Genomic DNA, 22004 nt, shown 5'->3' with positions numbered 1-22004 from the left:
TTGGCATTTAAACCAAAAATTATATTTACAAAAGTAATAAATGTTGAGCTCATAAAAGAGGTAAAAGAAACAAAACTCAACTCATGTAAAACCGCAACTTAACAAACCAACTGACTGCCCAAACAAACATAACTGACCTAAACATGAAATGACTCACAAGGGTATATCTAATGGCTGATCAGACCACTATGACACGTGAGGGGTAACTAAACAAAACACAACTGTAAACAAGAAACAATGCAGTACAGTCTGGTTTGATAATAAACTAAACACCAAAGAAGAAAATCATTAAACCCTAAACTCAAATATTTAATTAAGGGCAACTACTTTGTTTTTACATTAAAGAAAACACACATTCTCCCCCTTCAGCAGGAAGCGGTGGTGCAGTCCAATTATCCCTGTTGCATTTAATGCTTTCAAACCCTGGCCACCACATTTTGTCTGGCAGCGACTTCAGAGTGTGGCCATGGGTTTGTCCATCACAACCACCTTTCTGGTGATCACCATCATCCCATGAGGCAAGCATGGAGCTCCAGACCGAGAGCGGCTGATGGTCATTTGATATTTCTTCCATTTCTAAATAATCACACCAACAGTTGTCACCTTGTCACCGAGCTTCCTGCTGATGTCTAGTAGAACGTTCCTGGCTTCTTCAGGTCTACGGTCTTATCTGACATCCTCTGACAGATTTATGGTCAGATTTATAGATGTCAAACTGTGAGTGTTAAAAAACATTTCCTGAAGATGAAAGTTGAATTTCAATGTTTTTTTTCTCTTTGTGCACCAATCTGTTCAGTAATGTTTAATTAATGTGCTTGTTAATATTACTTGAATGTTGTCTCGTCTGTCATGATCAGTAGCAGCAGCTGCAGTGTGTTGGTGCCACAAGGGGGCAGCAGAGTTTACAGCCGCAGATATCAGACCGTTTGCGGTTGGAGTTGTTTCCTCTCAGAGACCAAGAGGCAGACGACAGAACAACTTCAGAGGATCGACGACCTCTGCTGTGAGTACACTGTGGGTCATCATGATGAATGATAAATGATCCAGGTTGATCAGTTAAAGAGGCATTTCAGTCAGACAGGCTGTCTGTCGTCATTCAGGGAGTGAAACGCTTTCATCCCGTCAGTGTTTTATAACCAGCGAGTGAAACTGAAAGTGAGTGCTGCCATTAATCAGCTCAGATAAAACAGGACGACCACACAGTAATGGAGTTTATTTATTTAATCCCAAATGTGGGATGACTGTGTCACTAATGTGTGAGTGTGGATGATAGTCTGTGGAAAACAAAAAGCAAACAGAAACCGAAACAAACAAACTGCTGGGGAGGAGAGAGAGAGAAAGTTACAGGGTGTGGTCCAGCAGTCAGATTTCCTCAGGAAAGACGATAGCTGAGTGGTCAGAGCACGCTTTGAATAGTCCAAAAATTACCTCGTACCTCCTTCTCCTTAACATTTTTTCTTCATCACAGTGGGAAACATTACAAGGTGAAGGAAAGGTATTAAGGAGGATTTTTAAGGACTTAAAAACGAGAAGGAACTACAGTGACAGAAGATGGACTACAAAATGTGCATCTCACTCTGTGTTCTTCAATTTATATGTTATTACCACTCACAACTATATTAAAAAAAAATCATGGTAGCAAACAAAGTTATAGTTGAGTCATATTCAATTCAATTCAATTTTATTTATATAGCGCCAAATCACAACAAAAGTCGCCTCAAGGCGCTTCATAGATACAGAGAAAAACCCAACAATCATATGACCCCCTATGAGCAAGTACTTTGGCGACAGTGGGAAGGAAAAACTCCCTTTTAACAGGAAGAAACCTCCGGCAGAACCAGGCTCAGGGAGGGGCGGGGCCATCTGCTGCGATTGGTTGGGGTGAGAGAAGGAAGACAGGATAAAGACATGCTGTGGAAGAGAGACAAAGGTTAATAGCAGATATGATTCAATGCAGAGAGGTCTGTTAACACATAGTGAGTGAGAAAGGTGACTGGAAAGGAAAAACTCAATGCATCATGGGAATCCCCGGCAGCCTACATCTATTGCAGCATAACTAAGGGAGGATTCAGGGTCACCTGGTCCAGCCCTAACTATATGCTTTAGCAAAAAGGAAAGTTTGAAGCCTAATCTTGAAAGTAGAGATAGTGTCTGTCTCCTGAATCCAAACTAGAAGCTGGTTCCACAGAAGAGGGGCCTGAAAACTGAAGGCTCTGCCTCCCATTCTACTTTTAAATACTCTAGGAACAACAAGTAGGCCTGCAGAGCGAGAGCGAAGCGCTCTAATAGGGTGATATGGTACTACAAGGTCATTAAGATAAGATGGGGCCTGATTATTTAAGACCTTGTATGTGAGGAGCAGGATTTTGAATTCAATTCTGGATTTAACAGGAAGCCAAAACAGGAGAAATCTGCTCTCTCTTTCTAGTCCCTGTCAGGACTCTTGCTGCAGCATTTTGGATCAGCTGAAGGCTTTTCAGGGAGTTTTTTGGACTTCCTGATAATAATGAATTACAGTCGTCCAGCCTGGAAGTAATAAATGCATGAACTAGTTTTTCAGCGTCACTCTGAGACAGGATATTTCTAACTTTAGAGATGTTGCACAAATGGAAGAAAGCAGTCTTACATATTTGTTTAATACACTGAACAAAAATATAAACGCAACACCTTTGTTACTGCTCCCATTCCCCATGGGATGGACGTAGAGACCTAAAATTCATTCCAGATACACAATATAACCATCCCTCCCAAACAGTGGTCACAAATCAGTCCAAATGTGTGGTAGTGGGCACATCTGCTATATTGAGATAATCCATCCCACCTCACAGGTGTGCCACATCAGGATGCTGATCTGACATCATGAGTAGTGCACAGGTGTACCTCAGACTGCCCACAACAAAAGGCCACCCTGGAATGTGCAGTTTTGTCTCACAGCAAAATGCCACAGATGCCACAAGCAATGAGGGAGCGTGCAATTGGCATGCTGACAGCAGGAATGTCAACCAGATCTGTCGCCCGTGCATTGAATGTTCATTTCTCAACCATAAGCCGTCTCCACAGGCGTTTCAGAGAATATGGCAGCACATCCAACCGGCCTCACAACCGCAGACCTCGTGTAACCACACCAGCCCAGGACCTCCACATCCAGCAGGTTCACCTCCAAGATCGTCTGAGAACAGCCACCCAGACAGCTGCTGGAACAATTGGTTTGCACAACCAAACAATTTCTGCACAAACTGTCAGAAACCGTCTGAGGGACGCTCAACTGCATGCCCGTCGTCCTCATCGGGGTCTTGACCTGACTCCAGCTCGTCGCCGTAACAGACTTGTGTGGGCAAATGCTCACATTCGATGGCGTCTGGCACGTTGGAGAGGTGTGCGCTTCACGGATGAATCATGGTTCACATTGTTCAGGGCAGATGGCAGCTGAGAATGTCCCAGTTCTTGCATGGCCAGCATACTCACCGGACATGTCACCCATTGAGCATGTTCGGGATGTGCTTGACCGGCGTATACGACAGCGTGTACCAGTTCCCACGAATATCCAACAACCTCGCACAGCCATTGAAGTGGAGTGGACCAACATTCCACAGGCCACAATTGACAATCTGATAGACTCCATGCGACGATGTGTTGCACTGCATGAGGCAAATGGTGGTCACACCAGATACTGACCGGTTCTGGGTCCCCAGACCCCCAATAGCGCAAAAAACTGCACATTCCAGGGTGGCCTTTTGTTGTGGGCAGTCTGAGGTACACCTGTGCACTACTCATGATGTCAGATCAGCATCCTGATGTGGCACACCTGTGAGGTGGGATGGATTATCTCAATATAGCAGATGTGCCCACTACCACACATTTGGACTGATTTGTGACCACTGTTTGGGAGGGATGGTTATATTGTGTATCTGGAATGAATTTTAGGTCTCTACGTCCATCCCATGGGGAATGGGAGCAAAAACAAAAGTGTTGCGTTTATATTTTTGTTCAGTGTATATTTGTTAGAAGGGTTGTTTACAACGTTTTGGCAGCAAAGACGGGCAGAGAGGCTCCCAGGTGCATCTTTAGCAGGGTCAGGTTTATTTAACCCTATGCTTGGACTTGTCACCGTTGGCCATAACATGATCAGAGGTTACTTATTGACCCTAACAACTACATTTCAAACAGTACTGATGAACAGGTGCTCATACAACAAGTGGCACAGACTTTATTAATATATTTGTAAATAATATTTGACCTAAATATATGGGTCTTGTGATTTGAAGATTTAGGTTAGATGCGTATCACAGTGGTTCCATTATATAAACACTCCAGTGTAGGTGTATATAGTGTATACGAGTATATATAATTACATAGTATATATGTGAGTATATGTCGGTGTATACAGGTATATATGCCATAAAAACATTCCACAACATGGAGATATCACCGGGTAAACTCCAGAAAGTTCTTAATATTTTATTGGTCAAGAGAAAGAAGAATGCAGACTGTGTTTAAATCAACCTCACAAATGTCACAGATCAGTCAGTAGGGCTCCTGAAAAGTCTGTGACACATCTGTGTGAACATCACCAGTTAATTTGGAACACTGGTCCCCTGACACAGAGTAATGTAGTGTACAAACAACCTCTTGCAAAAACAGCTGGCAGAACATAGACGAGCTCATTGGTCCAGGACTCCACAGTCTATTCACACCTACAGGCTAAAATTCAAGTGTTGCAGCAGCTCAGGATTACAAATAAATCTTCCCTAGTTCAAAATTAAAAAGTTAAAGTTACAAGTCTAAAACAGCAAATACATGTGTGTATATTCATATAAAACTGAACTTTAAATTGAAAAGAGTATGAGAAAGTTTCAAGAATGAGACATGTATATGTATGAACTAAGCATGAATAAATTTAAACTGCCATAATACAGTGTGGGTGCTTAAGCTGTTCTCAAAAGTCTTTTTCTTTCCTTTTTGTAAATCCTTTATAACAAGTGTGACTTGTGGTTCTCCCTGTTTACAGAGGAAGCAGGTCACACATTCCTGAGAAATCAGTCCCTCCTCTCTGTATGTCCTATAAAAGCCAAAGGTGGGCAAAGTTTGTTCCTTACAGAGACGTCAGAGGCAGAACAACCTGAGAGACCAACTCCTGTGTGCAGTGAGTACTGTGGTTACATATTTTATTTGCTTCCTGACTGTAGTTATCTTTTGAATAAACGCTTAATCAGTATTCATATCAAGTCAGTATTTTTTTTCTTATAACAGAAAACAGTTGAAACCTTTAATTTTCTTGCTAAAAATCATTTACCTTCATCAGCTTTTTCAAATAATCTCACTTTGTCAAATCACAACAACAGTCACGTGACTGTTGTTGTGATTTGACGCTATATAAATAAAATTGAATTGAACCTTCTGTGAATGGTACTCATGGCCACTGAAAACACAACAGAGTCAGCTGTTACTAACTAACTACTACTAACCCAAGTTGCCTACCGATGCATCCATCAGAGCATGAATGTGTGTGTGAATGTTAGTTAAGAAGCACTAGCTAACAGCTTAGGAAAGAGTGCTTGTGCAAATGGGAGTGATTGGATGAATGTACGAGTTCTGTAAAGCGCTTTGAGTGCACATGATAGAGTAGAAAAGTGCTATAAAAGAACCAGTCCATTTTCCATTTATCAAAATCTCATCTTTAAGGTCTCCACATTCACAGGCAGTGTTAGACCTAGATCTGCCTTCTAAGTTCTCTGCTGTTTTTCTGCAGTTTGAGCCTGGGAATTTTTCAGTCTTAAAGGAAGCAATCGACCATTTAAGACCTTATAATACTGGTGGATGTCTCTGTCCCACTGCAGCCTTTGCTTAACCGGTCTTTAACATCATGTAGACAGTTATCACAGACCTTTCTCACCCTAAACGAAAATAAGACTGAAGTTATTGTTTGTGGAAGTGATGCCCCTTTGGATAAGTTAACTGATACGCTCGGTCCTCTTGCTTGTCATCACTTCCACACTGTAAGAAATCTCAGTGTTTTTAGATAGATCTTCAAATTAGAGAAACAAGTGTCCACAGTTGTCGAAATCAGTTTGTATCAGTTATGTGAAATTGCCAAAGCGAAGCCTCATCTTCCTCCTAAAGACCTAGTAAAACATTTATGACTTCATCACCTCTAGACTGGACTACTGCAATTCTCTCTACTTTGGTCTTTAACACTCATCTCTCCATCACTTGCAGTTCGCCCCAAATGCTGCTGCATGTCTTCCAACAGGTGTTAGAAAGTCTGAACTCATCACTCCAGTTTTAGCAAATTTACACTGGCTCCCTGTAAAATATTGTATTGATTTTAAGATTCTTTTACTTACTTTCGAAGTTTTAAATGATCTGGCGAGCAGTTACTTAAGCAAATTCCTCAACGTATATAACTGCAATAGAGCACTGAGATCTTAGTACAGCCCAATAAAGGAGATGGGGCCTTCACAGCTGCAGCGCCTAGACTCTGGAACATCTGCCACTCAATATTTGTACTTAAGAGTCTATACAGCGTTTCAAATCGCGTTTAAAACTCACTTTTTATGCTGGCTGTTAATTCAAGTTTGAGTTCCATCAGGTTTGTTTTATGTTTGTTTTGTTTTTATGTTAAATATGTTGTCATTGAAGAAACTGTTTTTACCAGAGACCAGACTGCATCAAATTTATTGTTCTGAATATTTCCAGTTTTGTTTTTGGAGGAACTAAATCTGCAGGTTTCACCAGAGAAGCTTCTGTAACTGGTCATTAACAGCTCTGTGGGAGTCAAGGTGGTGGAACGATATCGCAGACGTTCAATTTCAGAATTGTTACGAACCAACAGGATACACATGCAGCCCATGCAATAATGTTACTTTAAAATGTTTCCACCTCAAAGGGCCGAGGGAAGCTCAATAGGTGAAATTTTATATGAATCGTTTTCTGAAGCAGTTGAAACATAGTAAGAACTGAAATATATTTAAGAACTAATTCAACAATACTTTATAAGTACATACTTCACACATATAATTTAATTGGTGTTCCTTAAATACAGTCTTAGTAACATGAATAACCTCAACTTGCTCTCACAGATTTATTTGTGTCCATCGTTGTTCGAGCACGTCCATGTTTTCTAACATGTGGAAGGTCCTGAGTGTGAAACCAGCAGGTCTTTAATACTGGATAAGATAAGATAAGATAAGATAACCTTTATTAGTCCCACACGTGGGAAATTTGTTTTGTCACAGCAGGAAGTGGACAGTGCAAAAGTTATGACGCAAAAATTAGAATACAATAAGAATAAATACAGTACACAGCTGTACAGAATAGAATAAAATAATATACTATATACAGTAGAATAAAATAGAATAAAAATATACAATAAGATAAAAATAGAATACGAATACTATATACAACTGAGTAAAAATACAACGATGACAGAAAGGATTATTGCACTTAGTATTATTGCATATGTATGGATGTGTGTGCTTGATCAGTTAAAGTCTTTATTATGGAGTCTGACAGCAGTGGGGAGGAAAGACCTGCGAAATCTCTCCGTCCCACACCGTGGGTGCTGCAGTCTCCCACTGAAGGAGCTGCTCAGTGCTGTCACAGTCTGCTGCATGGGGTGGGAGACGTTGTCCAACAGGGATGACAGCTTAGCCGCCGTTCTCCTGTCACTCACCACCTCCACTGGGTCCAGAGGGCATCCTAGAACAGAGCTGGCCCTTCGGATCACCCTGTTCAGTCTCTTCCTGTCCCCAGCAGAGATGCTGCCGCCCCAGCAGACCACGCCATAAAAGATAGCAGAAGCCACCACAGAGTCATAGAAGGTCTTCAGGAGTGGGCCCTCCACTCCAAACGACCTGAGTCTCCGCAGCAGGTACAGCCTGCTCTGCCCTTTCCTGTAGAGGGCGTCTGAGTTATGAGTCCAGTCCAGTCTATTGTTCAGATGAACACCAAGGTACCTGTAGCTGTCCACAGCCTCAATGTCCATACCTTGGATGTTCAGTGGTTGCAGTGGAGAATGCTTGTGCCTGCGGAAGTCTACCACCAGCTCCTTGGTTTTACTGGCGTTGATCTGGAGGTAGTTCAGCTGGCACCAGTCCACAAAGTCTTGAGTCAGTCCTCTGTACTCCTTGTCGTCCCCATCAGTGATGAGGCCGACTATTGCAGAGTCATCAGAGAACTTCTGCAGGAAGCACTGGGTGGAGTTGTGGGAGAAGTCTGCAGTGTAGATGGTGAAGAGGAACGGAGCCAGAACCGTTCCCTGTGGGGCCCCCGTACTGCAGACGACCCTGTCTGACACACAGCCCTGAGTCCTCACATACTGTGGTCGGTCGGTGAGGTAGTCCAAAATCCAGGTAGTGAGGTGATGGTCCACTCCAGAGTTCACCAGCTTGTCCTTTAGAACCGAGGGAAGAATGGTGTTGAAGGCACTGGAGAAATCAAAGAACATGATTCTCACAGTGCTTCCAGCGGTCTCCAGGTGAGCGAGGGAACGATGTAGTAGGTGAATGACGGCATCATCCGCTCCAATGCCAGGCTGGTAGGCAAACTGAAGTGGGTCCAGTGATGAGCTTATTAGGCGCCGAAGCTGAGCCAGGACCAACCGCTCCAGGGTCTTCATCAGGTGGGATGTCAGAGCCACCGGCCTGTAGCTGTTGAGGTCCTTGGGGTGTGAAGTCTTTGGCACTGGTACAACACAGGAGGTTTTCCAGAGCTGTGGGACTCTTCCCAACCTCAGGCTCAGGTTGAAGAGGTGCTCCATCACCCCACACAGTTGGTCCGCGCAGGACCTGACGACCCTCGAGCTGATGCCATCTGGACCCGCTGCCTTCTTGCCATTAATCCTCCTCAGTTCCCTCCTAACCTGGGTGGTTGAGAGAGACAGGCTGGAGCCTTGTGTTGAGTGTGTATTGGATGCTGTTGTTGGGGGTGGGGGGGAGTGAGCAGGGTGAATAGAGGAGGTGTGAAGTGTCTGAGGTGGAACAGCAGCAGTGGGGGTGGGTGAGTCTGCAGCCGATGTTGTAGACTGTCTCATGGTTGAATCAAATCTGTTGAAGAAATGATGCAATACTGTGATGGAATAATTCAGTAACAGCAGTCAAAGCATAAGAAACTCTTAAATGTATAGAATCAAGTCACTTTTGTTTTCAGTTTTCTGGGCTTTTTCTCTTTAGTGCACCAACAAATCAAGATTTAAACTGATTATAAAGCTTCAGATAAGCTGTTCTGCTTGTAAAGGTGTTTTTTCTCTGGTTTTCCCTCCTGGTTAAAGCTGCAGCATAAAGCTCAGACTATTTCTGAGAAATCAGAGTTCTTCCTGACCTTCCCAAAGGAACAATAGCTGGTGGAGTGTGTTCCTGTCAGGGACTTCATTCTGCTGTGAGTATGTGGTTTGACTTGTTTTGTTTGTTTTAGATCTTCCTGATTCCTCATCGCTAAGATTTCTTTTTATATTTTTTGTTGTGAGTCACAACAAAAACTAACAGACTTAAAAACTCCTTTGTCCCACACGCCATCAGACTGTTTAACTCCTCTCTGGAGGGGAGAGGGAGGGGAGACAGGAGGACAAAGGAGGGGGGAACAACTAAGCTGTAGTGCCTCTTCACCTCACTGTGCAATACCTTTTGTTAATAGTCAACGGTGCAATAGACCTCAATACTTGAAATGTGCAATTCACTTGTATTTTTATTCCTATTTATTCTATTTATCCCCTTCGTATATTTTATTTATATTTGTCTCTGTATTTATGTGTGTGTGTGTGTGTGTGTGTGTGTGTGTGTGTGTGTGTGTGTGTGTGTGTGTGTGTGTGTGTGTGTGTGTGTGTGTGTGTGTGTGTGTGTGTGTGTGTAATATTCTGTAACTCTGTAACTTCTGTCGGTGCTGTGCTTTTGGAAACCGAATTTCCCAGAGGAACCCACCCGAGGGATTAATAAAGTTTTAGCTTATCTTATCTTATCTTACAAGGCATTTTCAGGTTATTTCCTGTTCAGACATTTATTTATTTTTTATAATTTGCTTATTACGTTTGTACCACAAAACTATATCAGCTAAATGAACTCTGAGCTGTTGTTTTATAAAAGAAATGTCCATCAGCTGTAGAGACGCTGTAGCTTAAACTGCCTGTTGTCATTCTTACAGTTTCAAATACTGTCTCTCTCAATCTCGGTGTGGCTGTAACTCAGGAGGTCACCGACTAATCCGCAGGTCTGCATGCCAAATATTCATGGGCAACATCAAGTTGCTCTCCAATGCATCCACTGGAGTATGAATGTTAGATAGAAAATACTTGCAGAAAAAGTGCTTGTGCGAGCAGGTGAATGAGACAAGTTGTGTGAAGCACTTTCAGTGCTCAGAATACAAAGTGCTGTATAAGAACCAGTCAGTTGGCAACCTTGTGGTTTACTGACTTAGACCACTGAAACTTCAGCTTTCTGTCTTCTCACCAATGAGAGGAGCAGTGCGAGCGAGAGTGACTCACACTCTCCTTTGATTACATTTACTGAACTATTGTTATATTAGTTTTTTGTTATTTTGTTATATTTCTTTTGTAAAAGAAGATGGCGGCGCGCACGGGTGCAGCGGCTCTTAGCTCTCCAGTTTGGTGCTTGTTTTTACTTTTAATGTGGATATTTTTGAATGTTTGCAACGCCGCCATCTCTTACAGTCGCCAGAACCTAATTGACCTCGGTTTTAAATATAGTTTGTTTGTTTCTGGCAACTATCAGCGAACACAAAATCCTGGAGGAGATAGCGAGACCGCCAGGGTCACCGTGGATGGTCTGCCCGCCCAGCAAGCGTAGAAGGCGACGGAGGGAAAGAAAGCAGAAGAGGGGATGCCGGTCGGGTTCAGACGCTAGGCTATGCAAAAATCCACACCGGCCAGCACTTCCGAGCCTTTTCCTATCGAACGCCAGATCCATTACCCACAAATTGGACGAATTGGAGCTACAGATAGCCAACACAAGCTTTGCACGTAACTGCAGCATTATTCTTATTACGGAGACGTGGCTTCACCCGCTGATTCCCGACGCTGCAGTCGAGTTAGCAGGCCGCACGCTACACCGGCACGACAGAAACAGCAACTCAGGTAAAAGCAGAGGAGGGGGGCTATGTGTTTACGTGCATAACGAGTGGTGTTGTAACAGCAGGATCATTCACACGCACTGTTCTCCTGATTTGGAGGTTCTGGCAGTCTCGTGCAGACCTTTTTACATCCCGAGGGAGTTTACAGTAGTTATTGTGATAGCTGTTTATATACCGCCGGATGCTAACGTCAGCACGGCTCTCAGCCTCTTGCTGAACACCATAAACAAACAACAGCTTGCCCACCCCGATGGGGTTTTTATTGTCGCCGGCGACTTTAACAAAGCGTGTCTAAAGACTGTGCTTCCTAAATTTGTCCAGTTCGTGGACTTTGCTACGAGAGGAGAACACACTTTGGACCATGTCTATTCAAACATCAGGCATGCTTTCAGAGCGACACCCCTCCCCCACCTGGCTGGATCTGACCACCTCTGCATGTCCCTCACCCCCACCTACACCCCCCTGCTGAGAAAAACAAAGCCCCAGACAAAGACAATAAAAACCTGGCCTGAAGGAGCCCTTTCTCAACTGCAGGACTGCTTCTCAACAACTGTATGGGATTTATTCTCCAGCCACAACCTCCAGGAGTACACGGACACTGTACTCTCGTACATCAGGAACTGTGTTGACAATGTCACCGTCAACAAAAGGGTCAGGGTGTTTCCAAATCAAAAACCCTGGATGAATAGCGAAGTGCAATCCCTCCTAAAAAGCCGCAACACCGCCTTCAAGTCAGGGGACAGGGCTGCGTATAGGGCGGCCAGGGCAGACCTGAGTAGAAGCATCAGGAAAGCTAAGGCTGCCTATAGGAGGAGGATTGAAGATCACTTTGCTGACAACGACCCCAGAAAAATGTGGCAGGGGATCAATCACATTACCAACTACAGAAGCAATAACCAGGCGACATCTAGGACTGATGCCTCGCTGGCTGAGGATCTAAACCGTTTCTTCGCCCGCTTTGAGACGACCAAGCCCTCAGCTGCCACACCACTTCCACCCGCCCCCAGCACTGGCACACTAACACTCAGGGAGCACCAAGTGAGGTGTGTTCTAAGGTCAGTGAATCCCAGGAAGGCGGCAGGTCCTGATGGAATACATGGAAAGGTTCTCAGAGCATGTGCTGACGAACTGACCGGAGTCTTCACTAAAATCTTCAACCTTTCCTTGTCATCAAACACCGTCCCGCCCTGCCTCAAAACCTCCACCATCATCCCCATCGCCAAGAAGACAGCTGTGGCCAGCCCAAATGACTACAGGCCTGTTGCACTTACACCTGTAGTGATGAAGTGCTTTGAGAGACTGGTCTGTCAGCACATCAGGGCCGGTCTGCCTCCCACTCTGGACCCCCATCAATTTGCCTACAGGACAAATTGATCCACCGAGGACGCTATCACCATAGAGCTCCACACTGCACTGAGTCACCTGGAGCACCGAGGAAGCTATGTGAGAATGCTCTTTCTGGACTTCAGCTCAGCATTCAATCATATCATCCCGGAGATCCTGGTCCAGAAACTGTCTCACCTGGGACTCTCCACCCCCATCTGCCTCTGGATCAAGGACTTCCTGACAAATAGACCACAGTCTGTCAGACTCGGCCCCCACCGGTCCAGCACCATCACACTCAGCACCGGGTCTCCACAAGGATGTGTTTTGAGTCCCCTCCTGTTTACGCTCTACACATCCGACTGCTCCCCTACCCATCTCTCAAACACCATCATAAAGTTCGCGGATGACACCACAGTGGTTGGACTCATCTCAAGGGGGGATGAGTCGGACTACAGAGATGAGGTCAACAGACTGACTAAGTGGTGTTCAGTTAACAACCTCCAACTGAACACCACGAAAACTAAAGAACTTATCTTGGACTTCAGGAAGGGCAGAGCAGATCCGGCCCCACTTTACATTCACGGGAACTGTGTGGAGAGGGTACACTCCATGAGGTTTCTGGGCGTGCACATCTCTGATGACCTCTCCTGGACTGCAAATACCATGGCGGTGGTTAAAAAGGCCCAGCAGCGTCTCCACTTTCTGAGAGTGCTCAGGAGGAACAACCTGGAGGAGATGCTGCTGGTGACATTTTACAGAGCCACCATAGAGAGCATCCTAACGTACGGCATAACAACATGGTATGCAGGGTGCTCAGCTGCAGACAGGAAAGTACTGCAGAGGGTCATCAACACAGCCCAGAAGATCACTGGCTGCTCTCTGCCCAGCCTGGAGGTCACTGCAAACTCTCGGTACCTCAGCAGAGCTGGCAATATCATCAAGGACCACTCTCACCCCAGCAACCAACTGTTTGAACTATTACCGTCAGGCCGACGGTACAGGTCACATAAAACCAGGACAAACAGATTCAGGGATAGCTTCTTTCCCAGAGCTATCACCGTAGTAAATAAGCACAAAAACAACTGAACCTGCTTAGCTATTCCATACCGTCACTGCCATTATATTATGCTGCTATCCTGTATATATCGTACTTACTATTGTTTGAGTACTTGTGATTGTTTTATTGTACTTTTTATATTTTACATTTATATTTATTATTGAATCTTGCACCAAGGGAGTGGCACTCCAATTTCGTTGTACTCTGTACAATGACAATAAAGGCTATTCTATTCTTCTATTCTATTCTTCTATTATTGTGTATGATATGTTCACATCAGTGTTGAAAAGAAATGCACATTATATATTTGTGCTTGTTCTACAAAGAGGTTTTGTTTCATCTGATTGTTAAAATGAATTTTTGTCAATCATTTTTTCCCAGTTTGGATTCAGGAGACAGACACTATCTCTACTTTTAAGATTAGGCTTCAAACTTTCCTTTTTGCTAAAGCATATAGTTAGGGCTGGACCAGGTGACCCTGAATCCTCCCTTAGTTACACTCCTATAGGCTTAACCTGCAAGAGGATTCCCATGATGCGTTGAGTGTTTTTTCTTCAGTTACCATTTTATGTGTTTATCAGTTTCAGTTTCAGTTTTATTTGTCATATGCAAGTTAGCACAGGGTCAACATTGCAATGAAATCTATTTGACGAGCAGCAGACAGTAATTCAGCAGTATAATATGTAAAAAACAGTAAGAGCAAAATGTTTATAAAATATAGTAAAAAGAAAAAAGTTAACAGGAAATACACACACACTTGTGAATAGATAAAGGAAATCTTAAATAGGAATGTAACCATTGACATGTTATTGGGGGGGGGGGGGCAAATGGGATATTGCACATGAGATAAAGTGGCATGAGTGAACAGCAGTACAAACTGAACAGTACAAAATTTTGAGTGGCAGTTAGTACAGTATTGCACAGAGTAAGGTTTTTATTTGTTTAAATACTAATGACAATGAAGTGACCAGTGCTGTCAGCGTTGATCTCGTCAAAATGACGTTAACCCCATAACCACATTAACGCGGCAAATCTCCGGAAGCTCGTAAACACGTGCACGCCGTGCAGCCCTACGCATGGGGCGATCCACGTCAACTTTCTTACGGATATTTTCTGCGTTAATGCGATTATGGCATTTACATCATTTTGGCGAGATCAACGCTGACAGCAATAGTTTATACACCAGAGGGTCTGATTGTTGGGTTTTCTCTGTATTATTCTGGTCTTTACTGTACAATGTAAAGCACTTTGAAGTAACTGTTGTTGTGATTTGGTGCTATATAAAATAAACTCAGTTTAATTAAAAATATTTAGATTAACAGTTTTCTGGAAATGACCTACTGCCAACGATACGATACTCGTGAAGAAAAACTAATAAAAATATGTTTAGAAGCATTTCAAATGAAGCTTTGCAGTAGCTGTGGATCAATAAAGAGTTTTAATGCCTGAACCTGCAGCTGTTTGCTTTCCAGTGGATGCACAGCTGTGCAGGATCACCATCTACTGATGTAATAAGGTTTTACCATAGTATGTAAATGTATAAGAGGTATTATTGACAGTTATAAACAGAAACAGTTTGTTTCCGTAAAACTGAACGTGCAGCATTTTACAACCTACTACACTGTCACTGTCTCACCCAGGAGGTGCCAGGTGGAACTATTCCAGATGTTGTCAGTTATAGTAATGGGTATAAAAACAAACAGCTGGATAGAAGAGGAATCGGAAAAACCACCTCATCTTTTTCTGTGTTTTCCAGGTTAGACTGAAGGATGGACGGTACATCAGGCGGTGCGATGGAGGTGGCAGCGCTCGGTCGGCCTTTCAGCGTCGGGATGCTGTACGACTGTCGCAGTGACGCGCTCGTCCCCGGTAAGAATTCACATGTACAGATTCTTGATGCATCACAAACTTTCATTTTTTAAATATAATATAATATATATATATATATATATATATATATATATATATATATATATATATAAACAAACACCCAGCACGCCCCTGCGGGCGGTTTATCCTTCAAGCTCGGGTCCTCTACCAGAGGCCTGGGAGCTTGAGGGTCCTGCGCAGTATCTTAGCTGTTCCCAGGACTGCGCTCTTCTGGACAGAGATCTCCGATGTTGTTCCCGGGATCTGCTGGAGCCACTCGCCTAGCTTGGGAGTCACCGCACCTAGTGCTCCGATTACCACGAATATAAATATATATATATATATATATATATATATATATATATATTCTACAGTCGACTGGCTTTAAAAAATGGAAGTGACATGCAGTCTTTTGACAGCGGCGTCACTAAATTAGTTATTAGAACGTTTCCCTCAAGAAAGTCCAAACGGCCATTTTTGATATTATTACTGTCATTATCTTAAATACTGAAAACTCAGATGCAGAGCCTGAACTCTTCATCTGGAAGAACTCAGTTAATCTGGTTCATCCAGACAAACAAAAGATTTGTGCTTCATTTACTTTTTTTATTTCATTTTGGTGAATATCACAAAAAGAGATGAAAAAACACAACAAGGAAAGTCGTGAAAAAATCAACAGCAAAAGTTTGACAAGTTTGCTCATAGAAAGACACCGCTCTGTTTATTTATTTTAAAATTCACATTTTTTAAAATCATTTTTTAACATTTATTTTAGAATTTGATTTAATTGATGGAGTCCTGGTAGTACTTTTGTTGCTTCTTCTTTTGCAGGAATGACTCTGTGGGATCGTGATGACCTGATGAAAGATGTTGGAGAAAGACCGCAGGCCTCTAATGATTTTGAAATTGTTGCATCTGAATCAATTTCAGACAAATCTTCAGCTCTAAATGTTGAAGCTTCACTGAAGGCAAGTTTCCTGGGTGGACTGGTTCAGGTTGATGGATCTGCCAAATATCTGAATGATAGTAAATCTTCCAGAAATCAGGCCAGAGTAACACTGAAGTACAAGGCAACCACAAAGATCCAGGAGCTGTCCATGAATCATCTTGGAAGAGGAAACGTGAAGCATCCATATGTTTTTGATCAAGGCTTAGCAACACATGTAGTCACAGCTATTCTTTATGGAGCACAAGCTTTCTTTGTGTTTGACCGTGAAGTTTCTGAACATGAAGATCATCAAGATGTTCAGGGCAACTTGAAGGTGATCATCAAGAAGATTCCCTTACTTTCTGTAGAGGGTGAAGGTTCCCTGAAGATGGAAGACAAGGACAAAGAAAGTGTTGATAAATTCTCCTGCAGGTTTTATGGAGACTTCTGTCTTCCAAAACCACCAACAACCTTTCAAGGTGCAGTAGAAGTCTACCAAAGCCTGCCAGGATTACTGGGAGACAAAGCTGTACCAGTGAAGGTCTGGCTGCTGCCACTGACAGCTTTAGATTCTTCTGCTGCTAAACTCGTCCGTCAGATCAGTACAGGATTAGTTCAAGAAGCACAGACAGTCCTGGAGGACTTCAGTGAGCTGGAAATGAGGTACAATGATGTACTGGGAACCAGCACTGCACAGCAGTTCCCACAGATTGAACAAAAAATTAAACGTTTTAAAGAAATGTGCTCTGAGTTCAAGCTGGAATTCCAACAAACTTTGGCCAAGAAGCTTCCATCAATCCGAGGAGGAGGAGAAGAGGAAGCTGAGCTTGCAGAGATCCTGAAGAAGAGACATTCTTCACCTTTCAGCAGCAAAAACCTGAACGAGTGGATGGACTGTAAAGAGAGAGAAGTTGACACATTAATGTCTTTTACCAGGATGATGGAAAACACCAAAATCATCTCGTCTCAAAATGATCTGTACAAGGAAAGTCTGAGTGCAGAGCATGTTGTGTGTTTTGTTTTCACCTCTCTGGGAAAGGATGAACCGTACCTCTCAGCTTTATCAAGATACTTAAAAGGGACAAACCAACAAAGAAACCAACCAAAGCTCCTGGTTAGTCTGTTCAGTTTCATTTTTAATGTTTTCCACCAAAAATCTCACACTCCAACCAACCCAGACCTTCAAGATCCTCACACTCATGATGTAGAGAAGGAACAATGGTACGCCTCAAAAGAAGTAACAGCTGAAATGTGGAGAAAAGCAAAACTCTTCAGTGATTTTGCAGAGGCCAACAAGGAGAACAAGAACATTAGGTTCCTGACAGTGGGGTTAACTAATGAGACCCAGGAAGGTTCCAGCATCCACCTTTATGAAGGTGGATTTGCTGTCAGTGAGAACTTTGAGCCTCCTTCAAAGCCTGAAACTGTGACAGCAGCTGACATAAACCACAACAGTGTGACACTGAAGATTTCTCCACCCAGATTTGGAGCAGAGAACATCACCTCCTACTCTGTTGAGTACTGTGTCAGTGGAGAGGATGGATGGCAGCAGAAGACAGAAGCAAAGGCTGAAGAAGTCACAGTGAGAGATCTGAAGCCAAACACAGAGTATGTGTTCAGATGCAGAGCAGTGATCTCAGCAGGTGTCGGACCAGCTAATGTAATCAGTGATGCCATTAAAACTTTACCCTGCAGCCCTCCTGGAAATCCTCAAGCTCAGCCATATTCAAGTGAGATATCAGTTAGCTGGGAGAAACCTGCTGAGCTCGGAGAGGATGTGCAGATATTGGGTTACATGGTGGAGTATTCAAAAACAGATGATAATGAGGAAGCTCTGCAGTGGAACCAAACACAGTCAGCAGGTGAAAATGCGATCCTTTCAGGTCTTCAGACAGAGACAGAATATGCAGTCAGGGTCAGATGTGATTGTGGTTCAGCTGGAAGAAGCAAAGAAAGCATCACTGTTAAAGTCTACACAACATTTAACCACCTCGCAGAACTTCTCAGGATTAAAAGTAAAAAGATCAAATCTGATTCCCCCTCAGTTTACAAACTGCCTCTGACAGAAGAACACATGAACATAGATGGATACAGGAAGTTTAACTTTGGTAAAGAAAACATGAGGCAGAATCGTACAATAATGCTTCTTGGAGCGACAGGATCAGGAAAGTCCACTCTGATCGATGGGATGATCAACTACATTGTTGGTGTCGAGTGGGAGGACAGTTTCAGGTTTAAATTCATTAATGAGGATCAGTCAACATCACAAGCTCACAGTCAGACCTCTGAAGTCACTGTTTACAAAATCAACCACCAGGAGGGATTTCAAATCCCGTTCTCTCTGACCATTATTGACACTCCAGGCTTTGGAGATACAAGAGGCATAGAAAGAGACAGAGAGATCGTAGAGCAGATACATAATCTCTTCTCTGATCAGCACGGTGTCACTGACATCGATGCTGTGTGTTTTGTAGCTCAGGCTTCTTTAGCACGACTCACAGCAACACAGAAATATGTGTTTGATTCAGTGCTCTCAATCTTTGGCAAAGATGTGGCAGAAAACATCAGGATCCTGGTGACATTTGCAGACGGTCAGCCACCTCCAGTTCTCGAGGCGATCAATGCTGCAGGAGTCCCATGTCCTAAAACAGAAGACGGACTGCCGGTTCACTTCAAATTCAATAATTCAGCGCTGTTTGCAGAAAATAAATCATTTGAAAGAGTCAGCAGGAGTGATGTTGGTAAAGGAGGACGTTTTGATCAGATGTTTTGGGAGATGGGGGCAGAGAGCATAAAGAGCTTTTTTGCTGCTCTGAATCTCATAGAAACTAAAAGCTTGACACTGACAAAGGAAGTCCTCAGAGAAAGAAAGCAGCTCGAGATTTCAGTTGAGAATCTGCAGGAGCAGGTGAAACTTCGGTTAGCCAAGACTGAGGAGATAAAAGAGACGAGTGAGAAACTTAAAGATCATGAAGCAGAGATCAGCAGAAATGAGAACTTTGAGATTGAAGTTTCTGTCCCAAAAATTATTCAAAAGAGTATTTTGGGCAAAAAAGAGTATGTCACCAACTGTTCCGAATGCGGTGTCACCTGTCACTACCCCTGTCAGATACCAGATGATGCAAGTAAAAGAAGCTGTTATGCAATCGGATCAGATGGAAACTGTACTCAGTGTGAAGGCAAATGTTCCTGGGACAAGCATCATAATATGCCTTTCAGATGGGAGATTCAACAGGTTAAAGAGAAAAGAACACTGAAAGAAATGAAAGAAAAGCACCAGAAAGCCACAGGGGAGAAGATTACCTTTCAGGGAGTGGTTGACAGTCTGAAGGATCAATATAAAAATGTTCAGGCTGAAGTGGTGAAATTTATGGAGTGGTCCTCCAAGTGTCTGAACAGACTTAGAGAGATAGCGCTTAAACCAAACCCTCTGTCCACTCCAGAGTACATCGACATGCTTGTTGAAGGAGAGAAATCTGAGGGCAAACCAGGCTGGAAGAAACGAGTTCAGTCTCTGATGGAGATGAAAGAAAAAGCAGAGCTCATGGCTAAAACAGAGAAAGGAGAGAAACCCCTTGATCATTTATAACTCCAGAACTAAACAAACTTTTTTTTTATATAAAAATCAATTTTCAAATCAACTTGACTTTACATAAACAAGTGATTATAACTGCACTGTTGAAAGATTAAAGACACATTTATTTGTGTTAAAGAAAAGCTTCAACATAAGTGGACGTGTATTTGCATGAGGAAAAGCCAAATGTGCTTTGTGCTAACAACAGTTTCAAAGTTTTTATTATGATATTCACCTTAGTTTTAGATATTAGTCTCATTATAACTTCACTGTAGATGGATGACAATGTTTAAAATTGTGTTTGTTAATTTTGTTATTTTTTATGTTTATGTTCTTTATGATTTAAAACATCTGCAATGTTTCAAATAAATGTAATAAAAGTAACATGTTTGAAATTTCCATGTGATAAAACAAGTTTAATTACAATAAAATTCACTTCACGCTTTTAATGAAAAGACATCACTGATTTAGAAAATGCTAAAACCAAAACAATTTAGTGTTATTTATGCTTATCAATGGGTCAAAAGGTGTAAACAAGTTTTTTGTTTTAATTCCTGATTCAGCTGTTTTGAATTGTACTTTCTGCAGTTATCTCTTAATCATTTGCATTAATATACATTATGCACATTTGTCCAAAATGAACAACATCAAATTGATTAAAAGTCATTTAAAAAATCTTGAACTTGGGTTTTTTTTCCTTCTCTAACTGAATAATATGTGTGCTGCACATCAGTTCATAAAGCAAATCATAAAACAGTGCAAAAACAACCAGCATTAACCAGCCTCCCCACCTCTCTTTACACATTGTATTTATATACAGTTATGAAAAGGTGTGATTCTGTTCATCTGGACGTTTTCAGTGGGAGAAACATTTCGTCACTCGTCCAAATGACTTCGTCAGTCTCAGCTGACTGCAGGTTTCCCCAATCTCATAAGGTTCAGATATGTGGATGACACCTGGGTGAAAATCAAATCTCAGGACGTACCACATTTCACGGATCACATTAACTCGGTGGACCGACACATCAAATTCACCAGGAAGGATGTGAAAAGTGGCAGGTTAGCCTTCTTAGACTGTGAGATTTCCATCAGTAATGGGCGACATCTAAAAGCTGACTGTAAACCTACACATACGGATCAGTATCTAAGGTTTGACTCTCATCATCCACTGGAGCACAAACTGGGTGTCATCAGGACGCTACAACACAGAGCGAACACCATCCCCACTGACACAGCAGCCAGGGAGCAGAAGAACAGCACATCAAGAAGGCCCTGAGTAAATGTGGTTATCCCAGCTGGACTTTTGTCAAAGCTGGGAAGGGGCCTAAAGAAAGCTCCAGCAGATCCAGGAGAGAAGGACAACCGCTGCCCAAGAGAAAACCTGTAGTGATCACCTGATGTGTGTGTGTGTGTGTGTGTGTGTGTGTGTGTGTGTGTGTGTGTGTGTGTGTGTGTGTGTGTGTGGTAAATAAATAAATAAAATAAATTCATAATTATAATAAAGGTCAATCAAATGGACCAATATGGCAAGGCCACGATGATCCACTTGGTAAAATAAATCCGCTTGGCATCTTTCTTGGCCTTAAGACAACAATTCTGATGGCTATAGATCCAAACGGGACAAAAAAAAAAAAAATGAATGAACCATCTCTAAGTCTAACACATTATAAGCTTAAGTCTTACCATAGCTAAATTATTAAACACAAAAATAAACTCATAGAAATTTTCATATCACCATTGTTTGATGTTCAAACTCAACTTCCACTTCCCCCTTTTTTGACACACTCCCATGTGTCAATTCACCGGAGCTAGAAACTTAAAAGAAAAGGTTAGTGACATCATATCTAAAAAAGCATCAGAAATTCTCCTCTTCAGTCTCTCTTATCGTCCTGCTCCTGCAAAAACAAACAAAGCGAAGCATCCACCCTTCTCTTGCTGGCTGGGTGAATTGTTTGTTGGCATTTACTAATCCAAAAGTAGGTGCAGTCATTGTCTCAGTATCAAGTCAGTCAAAACTTTTAGTCCGTCCGTCACAGTCCAGTCACATGCATTCATTCACACACATTCATACCAGATGTTGCTGATAATGGAATCTCACGCGATTCGAGCATCCATCACCAGCAAGATGACGTCATCATTTTAAAAGGAAAACACTTCCTTGTTTTTTGGAC

The 22004-nt window shown here is 42.6% G+C and overlaps 1 protein-coding gene across 4 annotated transcripts; it reads left to right on the top strand.

The window, feature by feature from the left end:
* The first annotated feature begins 461 nt into the window (after positions 1 to 461).
* On the top strand, positions 462 to 20534 carry LOC113010193 (uncharacterized). 4 transcript variants are annotated; one of them, XM_080292446.1, is made up of 5 exons: positions 462 to 717; positions 858 to 1003; positions 5009 to 5143; positions 15219 to 15331; positions 16163 to 20534. In XM_080292446.1, the coding sequence occupies exons 4-5, from the start codon at positions 15232 to 15234 to the stop codon at positions 19846 to 19848; spliced, it is 3786 nt and encodes a 1261-aa protein (XP_080148572.1). In that variant the 5' UTR covers positions 462 to 717; positions 858 to 1003; positions 5009 to 5143; positions 15219 to 15231; the 3' UTR covers positions 19849 to 20534. The 4 variants fall into 4 exon arrangements, with proteins under 4 accessions (XP_080148572.1, XP_080148571.1, XP_080148573.1 ...); XM_080292445.1 differs by lacking the exon at positions 5009 to 5143; XM_080292447.1 differs by lacking the exon at positions 5009 to 5143 and having other exon boundaries at positions 858 to 1014.
* Positions 20535 to 22004: the final 1470 nt, after the last annotated feature.

The sequence above is a fragment of the Astatotilapia calliptera genome, chromosome 18 (assembly GCF_964374335.1).
Source record: "Astatotilapia calliptera chromosome 18, fAstCal68.1, whole genome shotgun sequence".
NCBI classification, from domain to species: domain Eukaryota; kingdom Metazoa; phylum Chordata; class Actinopteri; order Cichliformes; family Cichlidae; genus Astatotilapia; species Astatotilapia calliptera.
This window is presented reverse-complemented; position numbering and strand designations above follow the sequence as displayed.